This window comes from Rousettus aegyptiacus, unplaced genomic scaffold (genome assembly GCF_014176215.1).
Source record: "Rousettus aegyptiacus isolate mRouAeg1 unplaced genomic scaffold, mRouAeg1.p scaffold_m13_p_16, whole genome shotgun sequence".
NCBI classification, from domain to species: Eukaryota; Metazoa; Chordata; class Mammalia; order Chiroptera; family Pteropodidae; genus Rousettus; species Rousettus aegyptiacus.
The window spans coordinates 2,469,651-2,496,469 of NW_023416291.1; the positions used below are offsets into that span (position 1 = coordinate 2,469,651).

Here is a 26,819-nt window from a genome sequence, read left to right on the forward strand (position 1 = left end):
CGCCGCCGCGGCCGCGGCCTGATGACGTCACTCGCCTGCGCCGCCCCCGGAGCCCGGCGCGCGTGCGGACGCTCGGCCTCCCTGCTGGCCGCCGATCGCGCCGCCCCGGAGCCCGGGGACTCGACGGCATGAAGGAGACACCGCTTTCCAACTGCGAGCGCCGCTTCCTCCTCCGCGCCATCGAGGAGAAGAAGGTAAACGGCCCCGGGGGACTTCGGGCAGCGTGGGCGCTCGGGTGGCCCGGCCGCCCGCTGCCTTCCGGCTGGGACGCGCCGCCCTCGCGCTCGCAGGCCCCCGTGGGGACGGCCGGTGCGTTCCCAGCTCCCCCAGGCTTTATTTGGCTCCAGCGGGTTCTTTGCAAGGCTCGAGTCACTCCCACCTCCTGTCAGCGTCCGAGCACCTCGTTTCCACTTTCCTCCGGGGATGCTCTGGATCCCATTTGCCCCCAGGGTCTGGCTCAGAGTAGCTGCTCCACGAATAATAGTTGAAGGAATAAACGAATGGATGTTGTGCTTACAGCGGCTGGATGGCAGACAAACCTATGATTACAGGAACATCAAGATCTCATTTGGAACAGATTACGGGTGCTGTATTGTGGAACTCGGGAAAACAAGGTAACAGGATTCAAATTAGATAAAACCTCAGTGGGGAGGTTTGAAAGAACCTAATTGACTCAGTTGTCTACAAAACAACGAAGAGGTCTGGACATTATTTTGTTTAGCTCTAAAAAATAAGTATATTTTCTTTTGATTTATAGTTACACTTTAAATTTTTAATTATAAGCATACATCATGTCATATGAGTGTTACATAGTTCTTGATTGCATTGAACTTATTTCCTGCACTTACTGTCGGTAAGTAGGTCCTACTTTCCTCTTTTTCCTGAGTGACATGAGAATCAGGTTTTTAATCATTGGAACTTGTGAGAACATTGGTCGAATGATGTTGGTGTACCATGCCATAGGAAAACTCTTAAATCTCAAATTTTCATGCCATCTTTTATCAGTAAAAAGTTATTTTAGAAAAGAGAAGTTTAGGTCAGTAATTTTTTTTGAGGATTTGTGGAATAGTCAGTATGGTAATATGAGATGTTTTTCTTGTCATCTCTTAGGATATGCCAATATGTATCTTACTCCTGTATAAATTCTACTACTATACTTTTTATGTAGTATCAATCTCTAATGATATATCATCCTGAGTATGCTATACTTTATATATAGTATCAATCTCTATGGTATATCATACTGAGTATGCCATTACTCAGAATAAGGTTGACACTTGATTGGTATATTTTAGGGTTTTTTTTTTTTTTTTTTTTTTGAATTGGAAAGGAGTATATTGCGTTAACAGATTTGTCCTTTATCTTTGCAGAGTTCTTGGACAGGTTTCCTGTGAACTTGTTTCTCCAAAACTCAATAGGGCAACAGAAGGTATTCTTTTTTTTAACCTTGAACTCTCTCAGATGGCCGCCCCAGCTTTTGAACCTGGAAGGTATTTAAATCTTCTTCTTAAGCTGCTTTAACCAGAGGAGAATCTAAAGGCAGCAAAGTATTGTTTTAATGCCTGGTGACATTAGCCCATTCCTGTTTTCATAGGCAGTCAGATCTCTTGGTGAAGTTGAATCGTCTCTTGGAAAGATGTCTAAGAAATTCGAAGTGTATAGACACTGAATCTCTCTGTGTTGTTGCTGGTGAAAAGGTGGGGAATATGTCCAGAATTCTTAATCTTAGGATGAGTATTGTCGATTCATGAATCCCTATAGCTGTACGTTAATTCTCAGAGCTTAAGTTAGTTTAGTTTTATACTGGTTCACTTCAAATATTCCTGAGTGCCACCCATAGAACTTTGTGTCATTTTTCTCTGAAGGGACAAAAAAATTGGTGAAAATAGCAGTTTGGATTTGCTTATTCAAAGAACTTGTAGTTTTTCATACAGTATTTATGTTCTTATGTTATTTAAGTGAGTCGATAGAAGAAGGTGTTTTTTTTCTTTTATATGAAGAAAAACTGAAGAACAGTTTAAAGCCTTCATTTGGTTAGGTTCATTGACTTACAGAGCCACACAGTGAGTCCGTAGTAGGCTGACATTTAGTATTGAATGTGGAATGGTTCTGTGTATTTAGAGTATATATTTTTCTGTTGTCAAATGACTCAGGTGAACTGTTGGCATTTCATATGTTGGTCTGGCTTAACATTTTTCTAAATGTTTTATTGATATAATAGGAGCAACTGCATATTTTAACAGCAAGAGAAAAATTTGCACACAGTGTTACTTTCCCTTTTAAATAGCCGCTGGTTGTAATCAGTTAGGATTTAATTTTGTTTTAAATTCACATTCAGGTTTGGCAGATACGTGTGGACCTACATTTACTAAATCATGATGGCAATATTATTGATGCCGCCAGCATTGCTGCGATTGTAGCCTTGTGTCACTTCCGAAGACCTGATGTGTCGGTCCAAGGAGATGAAGTAACACTGGTAAGCTCCCGTGACGCGAGCGAGGCTCTTCCTGTGAATGAGGGACTGTCCTTGATGGGCAGGCAGCTTGTTACTGGAATAATGAAAGTGCACTGTGGTGGTAGTTTAAGTCCCAAAGTTATGAAAGGAAACATCAGAGGCCCGAATTCTTCCACAGTCATTCACGATGCTGCTTTTAGGCATTAGAATGGAGCAGACTCTTTAAAGACTTAGAGGCAGGGACAAAAGTTCATTAAAAATAGAGACATATTCTTTTAGAGAAGGGGGCCGGTATAAGGAAGTAAAAAAAAGAGCAGTTAGTAGACAAAAAAAGATACCAACTAAAAAATACTGTAGCCTTACTGCTAGTGGAACGTAAGATGGTACAGCCACGTTGGAAAAGCTGAGCGGTGTCTTGAAAAGCCAGTGTAAACGTGTACAGCCCAGAAATTGCATGCCTGGGAATCTACTCAGGACGAATGAGAGTGTATGTTTACTCATACTTTTACGTGAATGTTCATAGCAGTATTATTCATAATAGCCCCAAACCGGCAACAGTCCAAATGTTCATCAGCTGGTGAGTGGAAAAACAAAATCCATACAGTGGAACGCAATTCCTCAGTAGAAAGGGCCAAACTACAAGATGGATGAAACACGCTAAGCTGAAAGGATGCCAGGGACTAAAAATTGTTCGATTCTGCTTATATGGAATGTCCAGGAAAGGCAGGTCACTAGAGACAGAAAGTAGATCAGCGGTTGCTTGGGGCTGGGAGTGGGAATTGACTGCAAGCAGGCTCCAGGGGAGTTTCCCTGGGGCGGGGGAGGATGAGTGAGGCAATGTTAAAAAACTGGATGTGGTGTGTGATTTAACTGTCCTAAAAAGTGAATCATATTCTTAAAATGGGTGGACCTTATGGTATGTAAAACATACGTCAATACAGCTTTTTTGACAAACGCATAAAGGAACATGAGTAGCAAAGTCAGATAGGTAATTGTAGAATTTATTTAGATGCTCACTGAGGATTAAAAGAATTTCATTTTTTATCCTAACATTTGCTGTGCAAGGTGATGTTTGCTGTATTCATGACTTAGTGACGAGTTGCTGAAACTTCTGTTTTCAAACAGTATGCCCCAGAGGAGCGGGATCCCGTGCCGCTGAGCATCCACCACATGCCCATCTGTGTCAGTTTTGCTTTCTTCCAGCAAGGGTAGGTCTCACGGGCCGAAGTCACAAATGCAGCTGGGAACTCGCTTGTTTTACTCCAGTGTGCCAAGGACAGATGAACAAAGCCTCCTTCCATGTTAAAATGGCTCACATTTTAACATGGAAGGAGGCTTTAGTTGGCAGAGCTTTTTCAGTAGAAGTGACAGATTCTTTTATAATGTTTTTGTTTTGGTGGCATATCAGAGGTTTATGGATTTGCTGCCACATGGTAGTGTCTCATCCTTAGAGTTGTACAAATGTTAAGAGACTCATATGCTGGGCCCTAATGTGGGAGAGCGGGGTGAGGATTACTGCAGATTAAGGGAAGCAGGACCTGGGAGCACGTTAGATGTTCTAGGAGCAGGTCACAAGGTGGAGTGGTTCACAAATGGAAAGTCTAGTTTCCTCCAGCTTCTCGGTGGCTTCTTCGCAGCTCACTGCTAATTCCTCCTATGGCAGCAAACTGGAGTCCTAGGTTCCTTGAAGTGAAAGCTTGAGCCTTCAATCTCTTTAGAAACGAGGTATAAATAAGAGAGTTTAACAATTTTATGACTAAGAAATAGAGAAAAGCTTTCAACTTTTAGTCATTAAAGTGCAGAATTTCATTAGAGGGAAATAGGCCAGCACCGTCTAGTAGGAATGCAACACGAGCCGTGTATGTAACTTAAAGTTCTCTAGGAGCCACATTAAAAAGATAAAGTTGCTTTTGATGTATTTTATTTTAATATATCTAAGATAACTTTCATCTATAATCAGTATCTTAAAAATTATGAAATATTTTACATTCTTTTATTTCTACAAAATCTTTGAAATCCAGTGTTTCACACTCACAGCCCATCCCACTTTGGACTAGCCCCATTTCAAGAACCCGGTAGCCACAGCTGCCGAGAGGCTAACATGAGACAGTGCAGAAGTGCAGTATTTCTTTTTAATGAGCCATTAGTGGAAGCTGAAAAGAACTTCAGAGTAGAGGACATTAGGCTTTAAGATGAACCAAATTAATGTTATCTAAGTTTTTATTGATGAGCCACAGGTTTTTTTCATCAAAGCGATAGCATTAGGGTTAGATGCTAAATTATTTAAATGAAACCATTGTGAACCTAATGTGATTTTACTGTAATAGTAACTAGCAATGTCCATTTAGCATTCATTTTGTGTCCATAAAAACAATAATTTGCTCGTATCATTTCCCATTAAAGTGACTCTCATCCACAGCCCTAGGCCTTTGCTGTGTTTTTATCAATGCCATTTAAAAAAAATTTCCACTCTCTTAAAATTGACAAGCGTCCAGCCTCAGATCTGTTCCATTCCATTCAACATTCCTTTCAGAACATACTTACTGGTGGATCCCAATGAGCGAGAAGAGCGTGTGATGGACGGCCTGCTGGTGATCGCCATGAACAAGCACCGGGAGATCTGCACCATCCAGTCCAGCGGAGGCATCATGCTGCTCAAAGACCAAGTCAGTGCTTCGGTTAATGTTCGTCAAGAACGCGGCTCTGCTTTGTAGACGCTTTCTCTTATTTCTTTAAAGTAAAATTCAGCAAGAGTATTTTGCGATCGATTCTAGGATGTGTGAGTATTCGTCCTTAGTGCCCCGCTGCCTGGCGGCTGGCTACAAGGTGTCTGCCTTCCTCGCTACTCGCACGTACGGCCCTCCAGAGTCTAAACCTTTTAGATGGAAGGACACTTTCTTCCTTCCAGTGAGAAGACAGTCATATCCCTACCCCCCCCCCCAACACACACAAAATAAAAAGTGTCAAAAAATAGAAATTAGATAACCAAATAGTTTTGCTCTTTTAGAACTTGGGTAGAGTAAGCAGCTTTCAGATCTGGCTCCACGTTAGGTTTACACGGGCTCGTAGGAAGTGGTGCCGGACAGCGTATCATGCAGGGGTGAGCGCGGAGGCTGCCTCAGGTGGAGTCCAGCCTCGCCCTGTACTAACTGAGCGTCGGCAAGTTTCACCTCTTCGTGCCTCCATTTCTTTTTCTGTGCAACAGGGAGCAGTGCTACTGTCGCCACCTTGTTAGGGCATAAGGACTAATAGGTGTGGACATATTGCACTTACAGGATGTAGTAAATGTGCAGCATTTTAGTAAGTTACCAGCATCGTGACTACCGCCAGGTCCCTGTTTCCGGAGGCGCTGATCCGGTAGCTCCCTGAGCCTGGGCACCTTTGCTTTATGAGAACTTCTGGGGTGCTGGGCAGCCATGTGCGGACCTGGGCTGTGGGTCACTCAGAGGGAAGGGCGTGCCCCGATCACGTAGTGGGTGTCTGTGGCCTTTTCAAGGGAATCCGTTCCAGTGTTAGAGGCGTTTTCAGGTCGGTTTCCTTAACGTGACATCCTTCAAATATTTTAAAACAGCTCTCACATCTTGCTTTAACTTGTGTTTACATTATATTTTCATGTTTGGAAAAAAGTCAGGCTTAAATTATAAAATTAGTAAAACTAGTCTCCTGTTTTTAGTTTTATTAGAGAAAGTTTTTTTTTTTTTTTTGTCTTTAACAATTCATTTTTACGAATAGGTTTTGAGATGCAGTAAAATAGCTGGTGTGAAGGTGGCGGAGATCACAGAGCTGATCCAGAAGGCTTTGGACAATGACCAGAAAGTTAGGTAAGTTTAACATCTTAGGACCAAACGGCCTCTCACAGGTCTCTGTGCAGGGTCTTTCTCGGACAGGGTAACTAACCATAGGGTTTTCTCACTCAGATCCTCACCTGTTAATCCCAGTTGAGTACACTGCTTAATGTTTTTTGAAAGTTGACTGAACTCTGTTGGATTGTGACCCAGTTCGAACAGTCTAAAAAGACCCACTTTAAAAAGCCACACATTTAATTAAAAAAAAAAAAAATTACATTTCGTAGGGAAAAAAGAATCAAAGAGCTCAGATTAACCGAAGAACACCAGTAGGGGATCCCATCTTCTTTCCATGTGACGTTGAGCAGATCCGGAACCAGCACTTCAGGGTCTTCCCTCACCTGGAAGCCTAATGCTCGCATGCTGGGGTGGCTTCAGGATTAGACAGTAGTCTACTTTAAGCCTTTGTGTGCTGGCCCATTGTTCACCGAATGGTAATTACAGGAACTTATTCCTCTTGATAGGCATAATAAATTGGTGAGGCTAAGTGAGTCAAATAAGTATTCTCGTATTTCTCATCGATCAGAAGGATAAAATATTTTTTTCCTTTTGTGTCTTCCATCTGTTGTCCACTCCATCCCACCTCCTCCTCCCCCCACCAAAAAAAAAAACCCACACAGGAAAGAAGGTGGAAAGTTTGGCTTTGCAGAGTCTATAGCAAATCAGAGGATCACAGCATTTAAAATGGAAAAAGCCCCTGTCGACACCTCCGACGTGGAGGAGAGAGCAGAAGAAATCATTGCTGAAGCCGAACCTCCTTCAGAAGTGTATCTTTACCGATGTGTTTTTCAGGAACAGGATTCAAAACACTGCATTATTTGGGCTATGTGAAGGCTGTGCAGACTGCAGTTTGTCTTCTGAAACACTGCTTTGTTAGAGAAAACATTTAAGATTCAAGACAAGATAGTGATGAATCATTAAGTCGATAGTATAATATCTACCTTCTCTTCGGCTATCCTACAAAACCCAGAAAATTCTTTAAGAACCAATTTATAGCATTTCATTTTCCTTTAGAATATTGTTCTTTAATCTCAGTGGCACAGTCAAGCACTCTACACTATCACATTCTTGATGTTACTTTCTCATCCATTCACCAACATTATTACAACTAAAATGATAGCTTTCTTGCTATTTCTCACCATCATATCCGTAAAGTCTTACCCAAGTTATAACTTTTATGTTTCTTCACTGTTTAGCCACCCGTAGTGTAGCTGTTGGTAAATATTCCCCCCTGAGAAGCCCAGGAACACTGCAGTCCATCTTAAAGGAAGAAAACTTCTCTTTTCCTTTTCAGCAGTGCATCAAGTAGCAATATTTTTGTTATTCAGTTTCCTTAACTTGTTAAGTGTTTCTAAGCCTGTATTGTGGACCCCTGGAACTGCCCAAATTGGAGAAGGTGTAGAAAACTCCTGGGGCGATCTCGAAGACTCTGAGCCAGAAGATGAGGATGAAGGTGGCAGTGATGAAGCGATCATTCTCGATAGTATAAAAATGGGCACTGGACTAGAAGTCTCCAACACCGGAAGCCAAGGTAGGCTTGTATTATTATATGTTATATATAGAGAGATGTTATATGAGTTATATGTATATATGCCTATTCCTTATAGATTAAAATATCTCTAAAATAGGGATCTTTTTATATTAGTTTCTTTTTGACGGGCTAAATATTTTGATTTAAATTTCGGCTGAACTGTTGAGGTTAACTGCAATATTAACTCCAGTTATTTTCTAAAAGAATATGCTTTGTGGAGTAGTGGTATTTGGTGTGTAAATTTGGCATTTTTATTTTAAAATGTTTAGTTCTTTCTTTTATGTATAGCTATCTGGGCCAGTTTTAAGGTGTCTTAAAGATTTTATTCCTGCATGCTATTTTTTCTTTGTACAGTTTCTACACTGAAACACAAAGGCTGTAACATAACAGACATTAGAATAGTGCTATCTAAATAGAACTTTCTGCAGTGTTAGAAATGTTCTACATCTAGTGTCCAATATAGTAGCCACTAGTGACGTGTAGCTGTTGAGGCCCTTGAAATGTGGCTTGTCTAAGGAATTGAATTCTAAATTTTGTTAATTTTGGTTAGTATAAAATTAAAATAGCTGCACGTGGCTACCATGATAGAGCAGTATTAGAACATAAAAATTCTAGAAGTACCTGGAATATGGGTAATCTTCGACATTCCTTGCATTCTGAAGGCATAAAACTGGTGAAATTGTTTTTACCTGTGGATATTTTTACTTCTGAGAAAACCACATTCTTGCTTGGCCCAGCTTAGAAACCAGTTGCACTTCTGTCGTGCACAGACCTGCCCGCCTCGTAAACATCGGACCCTGCTGGGGCTCTGGGAGGCAAAAATCCCCCAGTGTCTGCGGCCCTTACCCAGCCTCCCCCGTGGTTACTTCTGTTTGGTGTTACTCTCCCGGCTCTTGTCCCATGTAATTTACTGTATATTTACACCAGCGTAAGTTGCTTACACACAGGAGACTGAATGAAACTTGAGAATTTTTTCCATGTTTTTACATGGACAGTCACATCCTTTTAAATGCTGTGTAGCAATTTGCAGTGTTGAATGTAACTAATTGGTTTAATCATTCCTTTACTGAGATACCAGTTTTTTACTGTTAGAGTGCTACAGTGAGCACCATTCATACGCCTCTATATACTTGTGAACTGTTTTTCTAAGATAATGTTAATAGCTAGAATATTCCGTTTCTGTCGTGAGGAGTCCTCAGATAATTGGGAGGATGGAGCAAATAAAGCCTTTCTAGAACATAGGAATAGGAGGGACTAATTGAAGAACTTGAAATACCTGATGTACCAAGGACCACCGGGAAAAGGGTTCATTTTCATTTTATGTATGTCATTAACAAAGGCTGAGGAGGAAAATGGGCACAAGAATTACAAAAGGAATTCTTAAATACAAATGGCCAGTAACACATGCTAACCCTGAGTAAACCTTAGTAATAAATACTTTATGCTAAAAAAATTTTAGCCATCATCTGAGTCTGTTGGAAAAAAATGGTGCCTGCCAATAGACTTATCAACTCAGAGTTACTGCACACCTTCAATTTGTTAAAAAAAAAAAAAAAGAAAAAGAAAAAAAATTCAAGTGCAATAAAGCAAAATATGCCTGTACTTAAATGACTTTCTTTACATTTTCTTAAAGATGCCCCAATAGTGCTTTCAGACAGCGAAGAAGAAGAAATGATCATTTTAGAACCAGACAAGAATCCAAAGAAAATAAGGTAATACATTATTTCTGGTTTATTTCTCATCTCACCCTACTGTGAACAGAAAGACATCTTTTCTCCTTAGAAATTCAGCCGTCCTCTATGGTTTCTTCAACCTGAGGTCTATAAACATTAGGACCTAATTCTGTAAAACTGTTTGGATACCTTTCAGAGTTACTGCATTTTACTCTCACAGTTGGCAAATGTTGTATCATGCTGGAAAAAACCAAGGCCACCTATTTTGGTGATCCAGCAGTTTGACAGGCACAGTGGTGTGAGTTGGTGACTCGCTGTGGAATCAGCTTCTAGGACTAATTCTGTTAGTAAACTGTTAATTTACTTTATTCACAGAACACAGACCATCAGTGCAAAACCAGAAAAAGCATCAAGTAAAAAGCCAGTGAAAAAGCGAAAAAAGAAGAGAGCTGCTAATTAAAGCTCACAGAGTTGTATTTGTGTATATAACTATTAAAAAGTTATTTATTTAAGTGCTAGCAATCTTGTTTTTCCCCCCCCACAAGTACATCATAAAATCTAATTATTTCTTTATATAGTTTACATTTTCCTTTAAAATAGACTTTCTGGAGAATTTAACAGGTTTTAAATAATTGTCACCTCAGCAAAGTGTAAAAGCTGAGGAACGAAGAAGCATTTTCTTAGTGTATACAAAAGACTCAGTCTTAGGATCATCATGACTGATAAATAAGCATACTTATTCCAGATATGCTTCGATTCTGCCCGTATCAGCAAACTAGTCCAGTTTAGAAAAACAAGTGTCAAAACTTTTGTCTATTTTTCTGAAACTATATAGTTTGCAGTATAAAAACTTTTAAGAAACACTTTCCCAGTCCCCATTCTATAGGAGACCACATTCATTTTTCTGAGTGAAATCTTAAAGTCAAATTTTTTACCTCAAATTAAATTTGACTTACAAACCAAGTTTTCCAAATCAATTTATTAATTCTTATTCTTATTATCCTGATGGTTGGCATCATTAATACTTTAACAAAACCACTTAAAATTAGCCAAATATCTAAGATAGTTCCATGTACAAAAGATATACAAATTAAAACCATTTAAAAAGTAATAGATACCATAATTTGTACTTGCCTGTAACTTTTTGTATTCAGAAATGATTGTAAAATTAAAACCTACGATAAAAACTGTACACCATATACTTTGATTTCAATCTTAGAACACAAAGGCAGTCTGTTACTGTCACATATTTAGTGTCTCTGGTGGGTTGAGGAGAGAAACACCGTGATACCTGTAAATAAAAAAAATCCATTTTTAGTAAACATTTAAAGAATGACATAGCTACTAGGAACTCAAAAATGCTATATCTGTCTGTCTGACTCAGTTAATGATTATAAAACCATTGTCTGGGCCCCAAAACAGACCTGTATGCCCTGTTTCTCTCCCGTCTCCCCCCTCAAATGCAAGACTAACACATGGCCTGCTGAAAGACCAGCTTCTAAGGAGGCTGTGCCCAATTTGTGAATTCTGTGAGAAAGTCCAAATGTCTCTGAACCATGTGACAGCCTGGAAAGAGAAGCTTCTTCAAATCTGTTCGTGTTCATCCTTACTTGGAATTTTTGTACTTTTCTCTGATTGACTGTTGTGCGTGCTGTGGTGCTCTGAGGTAGGTCTGGTGCAAGTCCAGGAGACAGGGCTTCAGACTTTCCAGGGTGTAGCCAGTCTTTTGTACCAAGGATTCAGGCTACAGAGGAGGGAGAAGAAAACCGAGCTGTTTTAGTAGCGGACACTACAAGTTAACAGCACAGCTTGAGTTTTGTTAAATTTCAGTACTAAACACCAACAAACAGATCTTCCAGGTTTCTCAAGCCATTATTCCATCTCTTCTGTGCTGACTTTGATCAACGTACACATTCCCTGCCAGCAGGTCCTAACACCGGAAATCTTTAAGCATACCTTCCAAGGCACAGTCCAAGTCATAACTCAGCTTTGCACCTAACACGCCATTACACAGTGTAGACAGTTGCACAGTTTTCCAGGTCAGTCCATCTAGACAGCCCTCAGCTGTACAGGACACTCTAACTTTGTCTGGAACAAGCATGTCAGTTGCGAGGCGGGTGTGTGACAGCACCGTGATACGTACCCAGCTTTGCCCCGTGACTGTGTAGAGTGCTAGATGAAAGGCCGCTCCAGCAATGACTGATGGCAAATACTTAAGGTATGGGTCAGCGTCTATCAAACTTAACTCTCCCAAAAACTGGAATGAAAAGTAAGTAGACTTGATCACAAGAGCTCCAGAAGTCACACCTCAAAGCCCTACCCTCTGACTTAATTTCTTCCTGGCTGTACAGCAACCACAGAAAAAAATTCCTATAGCTGCTTCTTCCAGATACATCTACAACCCTAATGTTTTGTTCCACTCTCTCCCTGTATTTTTCCCCCTTTAAAAAACTTGTAAAACAACTCTTCTGGCTACTGTTTCCCAAGACTTCACCCTCAGGTCCCCGCTCCTAGTGCTTTCCCACAATCTTGCTTCGGCCGTGGTAGGCTGGCTTCCACACTGCAGCACTTGATCTGCCCCCAAACACGAAAGCCCTTGACCAGAACTGTATAATGAAACTAGGCCTTGCCCTTATTTGGGACTTGAGAATCTTGATTCAACAAAATGAACTTACCATTGCTAAACTTTCCACTTTGCAGTTTGCAGGCTGCTGGTGCAGAAAATACTGAGTAAGAAACTGATTTACTGTTGGTGCAGCTAAGTCAAAAGCGAGGACTTTCAGAACGAGATGCTCCATCCTCAGAACCTGTTTCTTCGTATAGGTATCATCTGTAATGTACACAAACTCTGCTACTTCTGGGGGGTATATTTCTTCAAACTTTCTACAATGAAAAAGTTTTAAGGAATCAGTCCCTCTAAAAGAGCAGCAAATTTATTCATCCCAATTCTGAAATCCCTTTAGCAGAATACACAGAACGAAGCCAAAACCTGCTTGCTCCACCAACTGCCTGTTTCCACTGATCCCTGACCACTTCCAGCAAAGACTAGGCAAATGCTAATGAAAAGACCCCGATTAATAAAGGGCTTGTGAGAAATTTCTCCCAGTGCAGTCAAAGGAAATAAATGAGACCTCCCAAGATGGAAATTATGCTAGAGTTCACCAAATTTAGGAAATTTCCTTAGAAAAAGAAACACTTATGTTTTAGTTTTAAAATTTAGTTTTCATGTCTTAATGGAGAGAAGGTGAGATTTTGCTTATAGGCCAGAAAGCACTTTTTAATGGCAGGAACCACACTCCCAAGCTTTGTCGTCTAGTCCTAGTGTGTGAATGTGGCCAGTCTCCACGCTCGTTCAGCGAGAGACCCTGGAATCCACATCTGGGAAAATAAAACCCTACGTTAGAAAAGTTTCATCCACACCTGTCACTGCTGCAGTAGCCATCGGCTCTCTCTGCCTTGTGGAATATTAAATGTCACACTTAAAAATCACAGTTTCTTTCCTAACACAGAAAGGTGCCAGTTACTCGAACCCGAGCTGACTTACGAGGCCAGCAGCATCGCGGCCGTGCCCACCAGCTGGAGTTTCCCTCGCAGCACGGACATGGATGAGAGGAACCTGTCGATGTAGTTCACAGCCAAATGCAGGGTCTCGTTCTGGAGTTTATACTCTTCTCCCACTTCCACTAACCAGTCCACGAGGATGGCCCTCATACTGTTGGTGATGTCTGGCTGCTTCTTCATGTAACCCACTTTAGGCTTACATTTAATCTGTTGAGAAAGTTACTTAGCATAGCGTTAAACGTTGCGGTTAGATTACCATTAAGCTGTTATGTACTAGAAACCTAAATATAATAATTCGCTGCTAGTTAAAAGACTTAAAAATATCCTCTCATTCCACGACATTGAATAAATAGCGGCACAAAAGTGGATTCAGAGCCTTTACCTCCATCTCCCTTAGGTATGTGTGAATGTCCTCGTGGTAGTCAGGAACTTCATTAACACTCACTGGCTTTTCATCTTCCAGGACAATCGACATGTCCATCATATGCGGTGACTCTGGGAGAATTCGAAAGCACGAGTTAATTTTCTACTGAATAGTCGAAAGTGACTGTCCTCGTAGGAAGTCTCACATCGCTGAAGCACTTATTTCACCCCTGACGAAGTACATAGAGTATTTCACTCTGGTTCTAGTACTTCTGTCCACTCTGCTTCAATTACCAAGGAAAAATTACTGATAGGCCACTAACAGGGAATTAAGTGTAAGATCAGGTATCATGTTAAGTATCGTTCGTCTTCCATGGGAGATGGGGACAAATGGGACAGAGGTCCTCTTAGGACAGAGTTAAAATCCAGTTTGGGGATAGTATATAGGATTTACCCCAAGAGTTTATAGACCCTAAAGTCTGGCATTCAAAATCCAATCTAGGCAGTAACTCGAAGCAGGGCTAACAAATGTATTAATGAGAAAATTGGGTTTTTAGATTTATTATGGGCAGTTTAAACAAATTAACACTATAATCAACAAGAGATTCACTTTTTTGTAATTTTAAATTATCTTTCAAAACAAAGATCCATTATTCTTTTCACTTCAAGGTTCACTTTAATGTTAAAATGTGTTGCAAATTTTAAAAATAAAAACATGAATTTTAATCCCGAAGGACTTTCTTTCTTGCTCCTCCCAGACCACCTATCATCGACAGAACCAAAACGAAAAAGAGATTGGGACAGTGAGTGAGCTGTCCTATGACTCGAGAGCCTTATGGCAAAGAAGCTGCACACAATGGAGGCACAGCTGTCTGCAGCTGCCACTCGACTTCACAGGCGCTTGGGTGCGAAAAGCCAGAGCTCAGCTACCGACTCACAGGAGGGCACTGTTCCTCCTGGTGTCAGGGGTCACTAAGTCTGGCTTCACAGAATAGAATTTTAAAGCTGGAAGAGATGTTAGAAATCACGGTGTGTAAAGAAGCATCTTCGAATAACACTCTCCGAAGTGGTATGTACAAAGTGACTCATGGATACAACTGAAATCTGTTCTCCCAACAGAGCAAACATTTCCAGGGTGAGGTTAAAATCAACGTTTGCGATCTAATTCAACTGGTGGGACTGGCCGTGTCCTGGAAGCAGCAGCTGATTAGGATTCGGACCCTTCTGTAGTTCCCCAGGTCACGTCCTAGTCATGAGCTCTGAGATAAGACACCCTTTCTAAAACCTGTGACAGCAAACCTAATGATCCTGTACCGTAATGTCCTCAAATACAAAATATCACCATTCGTCCTGTTTAATGATTATAGTTACACTGGTTTGAAACATGTTCGTTAAAACTTACCAAAACTACCATCCATTGGATAATCCAGAGGCACCAGCGGTTTCCTTTGTTCAGGCAAAGTAATCGCTGAATTAAACGCCAGGTCATCTTCACATTCCGACTTCTCAGCTCCGCCCGGCCTTTTCTGAGTCTCTTCTTCCTCTGCTTCATCCACGTGAATGGTGAACGCAGGCTGCTTACTGCTGGCCTTCCAAGCGGGAACAGCAACATGCTCATCGTTTACAGGAAGATCCTTGAGAGGTGCAGCCTAAAGACAAACAAATAACTGGCTGTGAGCCTGTTTAATGAAGTTTTGTTTTCTTCCCCTGGCAGGTCTCAGCCTGTGCTTTTACTCCCAACTACTCTATCAGGAAGGTTAAGCTTTCTGGGGCAAAATCCAGGCAAGGAACTTTGATCAGATGAAGAGGAATGCTCCAATTCATCACAGACATTGACACAAAGGCTAGACAGTCACACTACGTGGAATTACGAACAAGTAATCAAGGCCCAAGGGGTGGAGTGGCTGAAAGATGACAAGTTTAGGAAAGAGATGGCAAAACATGTTGGTTTGCCACTTTCACCCCCAGGGTGGAGCAACAGAGCAAATCCGGTAAAATGGCGGAATTTACCAAAAGCGAGGTATTTTTTATATCCTTTCCTACAGTAGATAGAGGTGACCTCTGAGTCATCGTAGAGGCGACAGGAGGTCTAGGTCCCAGAGCAGTGTCTGGGGTTTAAAAGCCAAGAGAAAGGCGCGGAGGCGGGCACAGACCGGTCATGCTGCCGGGCTCGGTTTAACTCTATTATCCGCAGAGAAATGCCCCCGACGACGCGCCGCGCTGGCCGGGGCAGCGGCAGCAGCCGGCCCAGGGGCACGCCGCGCCGAGCACCGGAGGCCAGGGCACGGCAGAGGCTGGCCCCCCACGCGGAGCCGCGGCCCGCGCCCCCCCGGGGCCCGCTCCCTACCCGGCGCGTCTTGGGCCTGTGCGGCGGCGCCGGGGCGCGCGGGCCCGCGGCCTTCAGGACGGCCAGCCCGGCGCGGGTGCGCGGCTGCGGGGCGGGCGACGCCTTGCCGGGCTCCACGTTCTCCTGGTCCTCCTGCGGCGCCGTCCGCCGCGATGCCAGCAGCGCCGGGCCCGCCTCGCCCGCCGCGGACGGACCCAACATCCCTGCTCCGGGGTCGCGGCGGGGTCAGCCCGCGGCGCCAAGTGGCGTGCACTGGGTCCCGCCGCCCGGCCCGGCCCGGCCCGCCCGCTCGGGGTCGCTGCGAACCGAGGCGCTGCGAAGGGCGCAGGCGGGTCCCGCGGGCCGTGCAGGGAAGAGAACGCCACCCAGACAAGCGAGCAGCCCGCCGGAGCGGCGGCTGTTCATGCAGTTCAAGTATCCCGCGACTATTGAAATGGGCCAATGGCAGCGGCCGGGGCCGGCACGTCACTCGAGGCGACACGCGCAGGCGAGCGAAGGCGGCCGCGCCGGCGACCGAGCGCGGCAGGGCGGGGCGGCGCGCGGCGGGAGCAACGGCGCCTGCGCCGGGCGGGGCGGGGCGGGGCGCGGCCGCGGCGGGAGCAACGGCGCCTGCGCAGGGCGGGGGCGGGGCCGGCCCCTCGGCGACTTTAAAAGGAGCGTCTCGGAGCTCAGCCGGACTGCAGCAGAGACCCGCGGGCCGCCCCTGCCGGTGGTCCTGGGACCTCCTGGCCTACCTCGCTCGTCTCCCAGGGGTAGGATCGCCCCCGGCCACTATCTGGTCGGCCAGCCTTGGACAAGTTACTCAGTGTCTCTGTTTTCTTCTGCTCACCGTTAGTATCTACACATTCTACGGTTGTAATTAGGATTAAATTATGTGCCTAAATCATTTAACACACACTCACGTGCTGACATTCAAAGTGTCATCTACCTCTATAGTGTTCCATCGGTCTTATGCTAATGAAGATGCAATTCATTTGAGGTGCTACCTTGAAGCTACTGTTGATAAATATTAACAAATGGTAATGTACTACAAGGAATTCAACTAGACAGTCTATCTATTTTTGCCCAAGCTGCAGCATCCAATGAAAAGCACCCAGTGAAATTCTTGTGACCTAGATACAGTTGTGTTCCACTCAGAAGTGAAAGTTGTTTGAATACAGTAAAATACATTCCCTTATTAAAACAAAGCTCTGTTAGCAATATGTGCCTTCACCAAATTTTCACATTTAATCTACAAGGCTTGTACATAACTAATAAATGTAACAGTATATAATTAAGCATGATTGTTTTCTGACAAATTCATGTGTACTTTTAAAAACATAAATAGCTTATTTTCTTTTTTAAAGCAACCTTTAAATACAATATTCCTCTGAATTAAGATTAATGAAGAAAACTTTCATAGCCTTAGAGTCATAAATGATCAAATTGGTGACCTTCATACATGATAAAAAAGAAATCAGTGGATACTAGTGCAGGAAATTCTAAGAAGCCATCACTGTTTCTGAACTGTTCACACATACACTTGTGTAGCTCTACTGATTACAGCACATCTAGTTAAGATCCTCTCAATGTGTGCAAACCCTCTCATTTCCCTGACCACAATTTACAGCCCTGAGCCAAGGCAAGCAACAGTCAACAGTGCTCATTACCAAGTAGAGTGAAATTGGTTGCAAATCCATCTCAACTCTTAGAAAAAATAACTGATAGGGTATTTCCACTGGCTGACAACAAATATATTAACTGAAACACAAACCAGGCCCTGAACTTGGGCTCTGGTCCAGTTTTACAGGTAATAGCAAGTTGTCTTCATCACTTAACTTCGGTGAGAATCTATTTTCTCAGATGATTTGATAAAATAATAATATATGTTGTGAAGATCAATGAGGTAAAAAATGTAAATTTTGAAAACTGTAAAGCAAATTATATACATAATGTGTGGATCAGCCTGTAGAATGTTTAAATATATTTTTATTTTCCAAATATTATTTCTCAACATAAAAATTAAAAAAAATCCACTGGCAAAAAATTCATTAAACCCTTTATAATCATTCCACTTGTAGTTTAAAAATAAAAATGCTCTCTATTTTTAATAAGTTGCATTTGTCAAAGGAAATGAAAGCATTACTAAAAAAAGTCATATCTCAAGTATATTTAGATAATATTTAAAAGTATTTGAAATAAAAGTATATATAGGTTAGCTTGTAACTTCAACATGTTCATTTAAGCAGAGACCTTCTCTGGAACTTTACCTTCTTTACATTTCATGCAGCATCAAAGAAAGCAATCAGTGCGTTTTGGTCATAACTGTCCAGAATCTCCAGTAAAAGAGGTACTTTGGTTTTCACATTGGTGCCTTTGAACTTGAACTTATCTATGAAAAGATCGGTGATCATGCCTATAAAGAAAAATGTTAATTGTCGGTGATTGATTAGTTTGGATGATACAGTATTTAATGTAAGTGAATGACAAGTTGAGAATCTATTTCTAAGCACCTGTAATTCCATTATTTATACACAAACTTAAAAGGATTGATGCTTAAAACAATATTATTTTGGGCAAGTTTCAAAAATAGGACAAGTTTAGGGCAAGTTTCAAAATAGGAATCCTCTGGCTTATAACCCTTTTAACAATTGGTTACAAGCTATTAATTCAGACAATCGACTACTGGCCAGTTTTGAACTCCTCTTGGTATATATAACATCAAAACAAGTGGTTTGTTTTATCCACCAAGTTGACCATTTCGAGATAGTGTAGAGATTCTGTTAACATGTTTACTTATATTACTATATTCCGTTTATATGTTGACCATTCTTGGGTGTTTGACTTAAGGGCAAATATTCCTAGGTTCAAAGATGTGGGCAAATTATTTCACCTTTAAGTTCTCTCATGTGTACAATGGAATAATTCAAGCTGTCACTCTATCCAAAAACCTTGATGTAAGATGTGTTTCAGGATTTTTCATAGTTTAGGAAGATAATGAAAGGAATATAGCAGATATGGCAAAAACCCAAGGGGAATGAGTGGCAGTATTCGGTAACAAAACATAGTAATGCTTCTGCAACAAAATCTAGGAATGAACAATAACACACAGTGGAATAAAAAAGACTATATAACCTCATGTGAAAAGTTTAAGTGAGGTATTGTCACGAAATTAATTCAGATCAAGTCAGATTTGTTTTTCAAAGTTTTCCTGATTTCGGAGTTGGTGATAAAGAGACGGTGGCTTTGCACCACCCACCTTCCTAGGTGCTGTAAGGATGAAAGATCGTGTGCATGACATGTAATAAATACGAAGATATTAGATATTATCATCACAGCTTGTGAGCGAGTCCCTGGGTATAAAGTAAGCAATTCACTAGGTAGGCTTAAGGATTAATGCGGATTGATGACATACATTAACAACTCTAAGGAAGACCTGACACAGTGCAAGAGCATGCATTGGGGGTGAGGAGAGTCTGCAGGATTTGCCACTGCACTTAATTTTAGATTTTATCAAGTAAAAAATATTAAGAATTAAACTAACTTAAAAAAATAAATCTTTTAGGTAAAAAAACTGGCTGCCACAGGGTCATGACATCTGTCATCTGCCCGTCTTCTCTGCCCAGCTTCTGTCACATGACCCTTCAGAAACAGCCAGTAGACAAGGTATTCTAGAAGAGTCTACTAACCATAGAGTCTTTCGAGATGCGCAGGCTGCTTTTTGTATTCTTCCTGTAGGTGGTCTGCCTCTTCTAGAATACAGCGATATTCTGGTATCAGAAAGTTTGTATTTCCCTCATGAATCTGCAATTCCTTATTTAAAATTAAAAACAGAAGCAACTTAATATTCAAAATTCAATCCAGTGTAACTTTTAAGTCTTCACAATTTTAGAAACCCCATCGCAATAAAATAAAGATCAGGAGTCCATGACACATATACTTACTTTTAAAGCATCAATTAACTGCACTTTCTTCGCCAAAAGCAACTGGTACTCCAGCTTTGGATGGATTAGCTTTAAAGTGTGTTTAACTGAAACTTCATTTATCTCTAGGAAGATTTGAGCCAGGCACAATTAGAAAGTCGATTTGATCAGAAACATTCTTATTGTAACAACAACCAAAAAAATGATTTTTTTTTTTTTTTTTTTTACCGTATGATATGTTGAGGTTAATTTTCCTTTTTGTAGCTTCTTTAGAGAGCACATCTTTCAGGATGGATATAGTAGAAATGTTGTCGGATTTAAAAACCCCTTCTCCTTTTCTATAAAATATATTTTTTAAAAGAACAGCTTTAGAAGGAAATAGAGCCAATACATATAAGGAGTAACTAGTGTTTAGATTTCATTTGATTTTAGATATCTTTACATAGCATCTTAATATAAAGCATATTAAAATGTGTAACCTTTACTGTTATATGAATTCAAGTCTGACATACTTATGAAACTAAACAAAATTTGTTAGATATATACCTCCTAAAGATATGCCGATTTATATGTCCTTCATTTAAAACAATTTCATCTTCACTAATAAAACATCCAATAACCCCTTATATATATGAAATGCATTTAGAATTGCTTACTCACATATAAGTACATTTTTCTCTGATGTACTCATGTAAATCACAGCATGATTATATGCTTCATCCTTAAAAGGTCTCAAACCTAAGTGGTGCATCTTCTGTTCTTCTATGCCCAGCATCCACTGCCACTTCTTACGGTCACAGGACCATTCTTCTTCTGTAGAGCAGTGGTCGCCAACCTTTTTGGCACCGGCGCCCTCTGCTCCTATGAGAATCTACAGCCTGAGGCGGAGCTGAGGAGGCGATGCTGGCACTGGGGGGTGGCTGCAGACACAGGTGAGACGTGGCTCGCTCACCCGCTGCTCACCTCCTGCCATGAGGCCCAGGTCCTAACAGGACAAGTACTGGTACTGTCCATGGCCAGGGGTTGGGGACCCCTGCTGTACGGAACTACTCCTCCCCCTCGCCCTTCTCAATCCATGTACTTTCACGGGCACTGGCCTCAACCCCATGTCTGGGCCTTCAGCAGGAAGCGTTTAGCAGCATGTTCCATCTCTGGAATCCAGGGGCATCCACCGGTGATGCTCGATCCTGGGCCTTTGTTCACTGGAACTAGTGGGAAAAGCAGCTCGAGGGCAGCTGAAAGGACACAGAGCTACACGGAGCCGCTGGCAGCCACCGTGGCGCCACACAGGGAAGCCAGCAAAGACGAACACAGGGCCATGGAAGGGGAAAGTCTCGAGGACACCGGTTAAGCCACTGACGCGGCTGTGCCTCAGGCCGGTTCCTGCCGGCCTTCTGGGTTACAGGAGCCGAGAAATCCCTTTTATTTGGTTAAGCCTGCTTGCGTTGGTTCTTTTTTATGATGACCAAAAGTTTTCTAATTAATATATGCTATCTTTCATGTATTCAAAGTTGCCTTTTTATTTGGTTTTCACACCCACAAATAGTTTATATTGACTAGCTGTAGTTGACTACTGAATTGTTTTTCCAGAAAGATGAGTGATACATACTTACCATTTTGATCCCAATTTTTAGAAATTATGAGATTTTCACTGGTCTTTAATTTTAACTGATGCTATTTAATTAAATACACGGTTCCTGACTCTGGAAGGACTGACATGGTTTAACATCTTTTCACCATTGCAATGCAATGAAGTAAATGCTATTATCTCCATTCTTCAGAAGAGAAAACCTAAGCTCAGAGTGAACTAGAACAATTACGGTCGAGCGGCTAGTGAGCCACAGAAGCAAGGCCCGGATCTAAGCATGTCCGCCTCCAAAGCCCAGGTTTCTGTGCTTCCTCCACACGTCTGTGCCTCACTCGGGTACCAGACGCACCAAGCACCACTGAGTTCAACGCCATGTGCTAGGTGGGGCCTCAGAGGGGACGTCTGAAGGTAACTAAGAAACGGACTCTGCCCAGGAGGAGCTCACACTCTAGTTTAGAGAGACAAGCTTACATAAAAACTATTACATACTGCAACCCAGTAACAGTAAATACCTACAGCAGGCAAGAATAAAATGCTGTGGGAACAGAGAATGGAATCAAGGAAGGCTTGAAACATGCAGCTACTGAGTTGGGCCTTAAAGAATAAGTAGAGTTTCAACTGTTAAAAAAAGAATATGTAAGGAAACAGAATGGTAAAGAGCGAAAGTATATTATAAAAATATATAACATGCTAAGGGCATGTTGAATTGTCTGCTATGATTTAAGTGTGAGGTTCACTGCGGTTCTTCAAAACATGACTCATTACTACAGGCTTAGACATGGATGAGCGCCCCTGGAAGTGCAGTGGCACTCGTCCTAAAACCAGTTAGGTTTCTGGAGAGTTCTTGGTTCTAAAAGGCTGCATTCTGAGGTGAAATTATGAGTTCACAGCTGTTTCCAGAATTTAGCATGCTAAAAGTCTCAGCTAGGAAGCAGGAAGTAGAATACCTCAACAATCTTAGGTGAAGAATCCTCAAGAGAAGAGAAGGAGAGAGGGTAAGAAGCCCCCTCCCCTCCAAACAAAACAAAATTAAAAACACAAAAGATCAAACTACCAGAAACCACCTACAGAGGTAAGAGAATGAGAATGCAAAGAGGCGGGCGGTTCAAGCTCAGAGAGCACAGTAGAGAAAGAGCCTTAGCCAAGGAGGAAGTCGGTTCACACTCAGAGGCTGGAACCCAGGAACCCCAGAGGAGGGCATGCCCGCCTCCACCGCAGTCAGAAATGGAAGCTATGGGAGCCGCTGGGAGAGGCGTGGGCAGAGGGCGGGAGAGCATCGGGGAGTGCAGAAGAAGAGCTGCCACCACCTCGCGCCACGAGAGCTTCGAAGCCCTGCAGGATCCAAGCTCCCGAGCGCTGCGCCTGTTTTTGCATAAAGAAATCCAATTGCAGTTCTCACCAACTCAGAAAGTTCGAATCAATTTGAGGACTGCCATGTTTACAATATCTTCATATTGATGACTAGAAGAATGTATTATTCCACTGAATCGACTTTTATGTCAATTAAGTTTTAAACTTTTTTTTCATATAACTTCTGCATATTTTTACTACAGAATTTTCCTACTGATTTTACATGGGCATTTTGTTATTGTTATTGCTATTCTGAAAAGGTCTTTTGAAAGTATTTCTTTTCTGACTGATTGTTGGGGATGGGAAATGTATCGATCTTTCATATTCATCTTTATTCAGTCATTTTCAAACTCATTAATTCGACTTGTTTTTCAACAGATTCTCTTAAATCGTATAGGTTTTTGATCCTATGATTTGCAAATTATTCTTGCTTTAACACGAATGAAAATCAGAAGCTCCATTTATCTGAAAACCCTGGGAGTGAGGAGTGTGACTTGCCTGCAGTGGCTCTCCAGCTGCGTGTCGAGGAAGGTGTTCTGGAAGTAAAAGGTCACGCTCTCTCCCGCCGGGGGCTTCTCAGGGACTTCGGGCAGGCAGAACACCACCCATGAGTGCACTTCAGCGAAGCTGAACTGGCCGGTCAAGGTCAGTGTGTTCACGGGCCTGCCATTTCAGAGGAGAGGTGCACATTCGTTTGTGGGGATACGCATGTACACAACACATTAACAAACAGTTCTGTCACAGCAGCTGAACGAATATAAAAGTATCCATTTAATTTTTCTCAGATTAATCTTATATATCAGATAGATAAACATTTAGATTTTATGAAAAAATGAGTGCTTAGCCACACCTCTGCTTTTAGTATTCAGGTAAGTAACATAAACTTGTTTTCATTATAACATGATTTACAGGTAAAATTCGGTTTACTCAGATTTCATTTTTAAAAAGTTCATCTAATATCTCTGCCATACAAACTACAAACCATGCTTTCAAGACTCTCCCTGGGGAAATACTCAGCGTAATGTGAAGGCAAAGACGTGGTCTTTTAAATAAAATAAACAGACGTGAATCCCTGTGCCCATGCCCGCTGTGCTGTGGGCAGGTCAGGGGAGGGCACCTTCCACGCTGCAGGGGTGGGCGTAATACTGTCCATCTCGTCTCGCCAAGGTCGCACACACGTACACGCAGAAGGTAAAGTAAATCAAACAGATTTTAAATAAATGAATAATTACAAACAGGAAAATATAGAGTTTGTGGAATGAAAGGTTCAGAAGGAATTTTAAGAAGACAGAGCATGAAGAAAGAACCCTAAGAATTCTGAGGGACTTCGCATCCTCCAGTCTGACCCTCTTATCTGCAGATGAGGAAGCGAGAGCCCAGATGTGAGACTATAACCTGGGGCTCCTGGTCCCCAGTTTGCTGCTGTTCTTCCCAGCGGGCTGTGCGACCGCCACCAACAACCTTGACTTTTAAGCAGGACACCCCCAAAAGAATCTACCCTCCTTAATGTTTTCAAAAAATCTTCCTTAGGAATATTTCTCCTTATATCTTATTTAAAAGACATCTTTAAAATTACAAGTTGCAATAGAAGAAGCATGGGCTTTGGCCTCAACTCCTGGCTGTTTCTCATATCAGCAAGTTACCTGCTGTTCCTAGCCTCCATGTCTGTCTTTCCTCTATAATAGCAGACAACAGCAATGTTTTTACTGATGTTGTGTATCTTCAAGGTAATCAACAGAAATGAAACAAATGCATTCCTTTCATTGATTGTATTTCCCAAGGCAAATTTGTTCTTATATCTCAACAGCTACAAATTATCAGTTTGTTTGTTTGTTTATGGTGACATTGGTTAATAAAACCCGGAAAGTTTCAGGTGTACGATTTAGCAGTGCAATATATATGTAGCACTGTGCATTCACCACCTCCATTTCCCATCTGTAAAATGGATACGTTACCACCTGTCTCGTTATGAAGACTTAAATGATGATGCCTAAAGAATCTCGCGCAATGCACGGCACAGGGAAATACCGAATAATTTCTTTCTTTCCTTTCCCTTTATTTAAGCCCAGGGTTTCTCATCCTCAAGGAAGAAAGTGAAAAACAACAGACAGGAGGATGCTTCGGTTAGAAGGAAGTCAGTAACAACAGGGACGGACTACCACAATGGGCTGCTCTGAGAGCATTTCCTGAGGTGAAACAGAAAGAACAATGCTTGAGGCTGACACATCAAGGTCCTGTTCACAGAACACTCAAGTGCTAGATGCTATTTGCTCATGACAGGTGTTCGAGAGAGAGAGAACTGTGACTCTGCTGGTCTCAGAATGGCAATATATGAGAAAGTTAGCAAAGTCCAGCTCAAATCAGCTTCTAAAAGAAGACAAAGAATCCTATAAATCTAGTAGAAATACTAATCCATAGCATTTAAATATTTAATTTTAAGATATACAAACAGCTACCAGAATTCACACTACAAAATGACAACAAGTTCATCTGCATAGCGTGATACCCTAAACATGAACTGCTCCTCTGCTGTCCTACCTGTCATGATCGATGCAGTGGGTTCTCTGATGGAGTGAGAGGGGCTTGATCAGGTACTGGCGTACCTGGCAGGTTTTGGGTTGGATTCTGGGAGTCACATATGCTTGAAGCGTGCCATACTGGCCTTCAATTGAGCGAATCTGATTCAATGCAAAAGAGAAAAGAAAATAAAAATCTAGCAATATAAACGTTATCTTGAAAATGTTCAACACAGGTAGTCAGGTATTTAGGCCTTAATCTCTTCTATAATATCTTGAAGAAAATAATGACATGATCATCATCGCTATTTCGGTAGTCAATCTCTCATACACCGTTCTACGCAGGTGTACAGAAACAAATAGATAATTTCACATAAATGAATTCCACTTCTATCACAGACACCTGCTTTTATTTGTAATAGTCCTTTTCCCCTCACTCTGCCTGTCCTGGTACCAGCGCTTCCTCCGGCTCCCTCCCATCCGCACCCCGCCCGATGGAATAACCCATCACACCGACCGGCTTATGTTCTTTACACACCTGCCTTCGTCTTTCCACCATTATAAATAAAAAGTGTAGATATATGTATGCAGGGATTTTATCTGCACTTAGTGTTTTTCATGGGATCTGCTCCGTGCCGCAGCTGTGTTAATATTCCATGGGATGGACAGCTAATTCAACTATCGAATGTTCACTTTGGTCCCACTTTTCTGCCTCTACAAACAATGCCGTGGTGAATGCACATCCGTGTGGACAATACTGTGATTTCGCTGCTGTGAAATACATTCCTCCAAATGGAACGACTGCCTGTTTTTCCGAAGTAACTAGAACAACTTTCATTTCCTTTAGCTATATTTGGGTGTGTCCTTTCCCTCTTCTCTGCTCTTTACAATTTTTCGCCAATCTTTCAGACAAGCAGAAACTTTTTTTTGTTATTTTAATTTTCCCTAACTAATGAGGTAGAACATTTTCTTTCCATATTTGTTAGCTTTTTGATTGCTGCTTCTGTGAACTGCCTATCCATAGCCTTTGCCTATTTTCCTTACTGGGTGATCTTCTGTGAAACAACTTGTAGATAGTCTTTACATTGTATTGATATTCACTCATTATCTGGAAGACAAATAAATTTCTCTCTTCTTTTAAAAATAACTAGGTAGTTAACCGATCTGAATTTTTTCGTATATGACATAAGAATCCACTTAATTTTCTTCCAGATGGATGCCAGTGTAGCAACCAATTTCTAAAAAGAAATAGTAACTGAGTAGAATTTTTCCCGATACAAATGTCATGCTTTAAATTTACATAAACGTGTGCTGGGTTCTATTTCTAGACTGGATTTTGTTGCATGGCCTGTTAACTTAAGCCTTGTAAATACCTCACAATACTTTTATTACAGTAGTTTAACAGTATGTTTTACCACATGGCAACACAAATTTCGCCTTTTTTCTTTCTCATAGTTTTCTTGGCTCTTTTCAGGCATTTATTCTTTCCTCTAAACTTCAAAAGTATTATAGCAAATTTTAAAAAAGAATAGAGCTTTTTAATATTTTTAGGCCCACTTCCTAATTTATTGGCACCAACTGTGAAAATGTAATTTAAAATGTTTAATTGGATTACATAAAATATGCTTAAATACATTCCTTCGGTAATACATTTATCCTCGTTTTCAATTTTCCTTTCAAAATAAATG

General features: G+C 41.6%; 3 protein-coding genes across 6 annotated transcripts in view; 1 reads left to right on the forward strand and 2 right to left on the reverse strand.

The window, feature by feature from the left end:
- The first annotated feature begins 48 nt into the window (after nt 1-48).
- Nucleotides 49-10,016, forward strand: EXOSC9 (exosome component 9). 2 transcript variants are annotated; one of them, XM_016165629.2, is made up of 12 exons: nt 49-194; nt 520-614; nt 1,371-1,490; nt 1,595-1,697; nt 2,339-2,476; nt 3,581-3,663; nt 4,989-5,121; nt 6,188-6,276; nt 6,921-7,067; nt 7,647-7,831; nt 9,465-9,543; nt 9,880-10,016. In XM_016165629.2, exons 1-12 carry the CDS (start codon nt 129-131, stop codon nt 9,962-9,964), a joined length of 1,323 nt encoding a protein of 440 aa, XP_016021115.1. In that variant the 5' UTR covers nt 49-128; the 3' UTR covers nt 9,965-10,016. The 2 variants fall into 2 exon arrangements, with proteins under 2 accessions (XP_016021115.1, XP_016021107.1); XM_016165621.2 differs by lacking the exon at nt 49-194 and having other exon boundaries at nt 285-614.
- On the reverse strand, nt 9,981-16,191 carry CCNA2 (cyclin A2). The gene is made up of 8 exons (XM_016165641.2): nt 15,776-16,191; nt 14,831-15,077; nt 13,448-13,560; nt 13,049-13,272; nt 12,180-12,387; nt 11,648-11,761; nt 11,115-11,248; nt 9,981-10,795 (listed from the first exon to the last, which is right to left on the reverse strand). Exons 1-8 carry the CDS (start codon nt 15,974-15,976, stop codon nt 10,747-10,749), a joined length of 1,290 nt encoding a protein of 429 aa, XP_016021127.2. The 5' UTR covers nt 15,977-16,191; the 3' UTR covers nt 9,981-10,746.
- A 1,610-nt stretch (nt 16,192-17,801) lies between these two features.
- Nucleotides 17,802-26,819, reverse strand: part of BBS7 (Bardet-Biedl syndrome 7) — a 30,819-nt gene continuing 21,801 nt past the window's right edge. For 2 of the 3 annotated variants that reach the window (XM_036233448.1, XM_036233449.1), the window contains 6 exons: nt 25,154-25,293; nt 23,114-23,278; nt 19,906-20,015; nt 19,699-19,802; nt 19,444-19,567; nt 17,802-18,170 (listed from right to left, as the gene is read on the reverse strand). In XM_036233448.1, coding sequence (XP_036089341.1) covers nt 18,037-18,170; nt 19,444-19,567; nt 19,699-19,802; nt 19,906-20,015; nt 23,114-23,278; nt 25,154-25,293 — 777 coding nt within the window. In that variant the 3' untranslated portion in view covers nt 17,802-18,036. Of the gene's footprint in view, nt 18,171-19,443; nt 19,568-19,698; nt 19,803-19,905; nt 20,016-20,337; nt 22,628-23,113; nt 23,279-25,153; nt 25,294-26,819 lie in introns of those variants that run through there. The other variant, XR_004954830.1, reaches the window with a different exon arrangement.

Bases quoted from the DNA above. Each gene is read 5' to 3' on its own strand.
- EXOSC9 (XM_016165621.2), top strand. From the start codon at position 424: ATGCTCTGGATCCCATTTGCCCCCAGGGTCTGGCTCAGAGTAGCTGCT. The intron at 615-1,370 runs GTAACAGGATTC...TTATCTTTGCAG, and splicing joins GTGGAACTCGGGAAAACAAG to AGTTCTTGGACAGGTTTCCT. The intron at 9,544-9,879 runs GTAATACATTAT...CTTTATTCACAG, and splicing joins AAGAATCCAAAGAAAATAAG to AACACAGACCATCAGTGCAA.
- CCNA2 (XM_016165641.2), bottom strand. From the start codon at position 15,976: ATGTTGGGTCCGTCCGCGGCGGGCGAGGCGGGCCCGGCGCTGCTGGCA. The intron at 15,078-15,775 runs GTAGGGAGCGGG...GTTTGTCTTTAG, and splicing joins ACAGGCCCAAGACGCGCCGG to GCTGCACCTCTCAAGGATCT. The intron at 12,388-13,048 runs GTAAGTCAGCTC...TTTTCATTGTAG, and splicing joins GCCGCGATGCTGCTGGCCTC to AAAGTTTGAAGAAATATACC.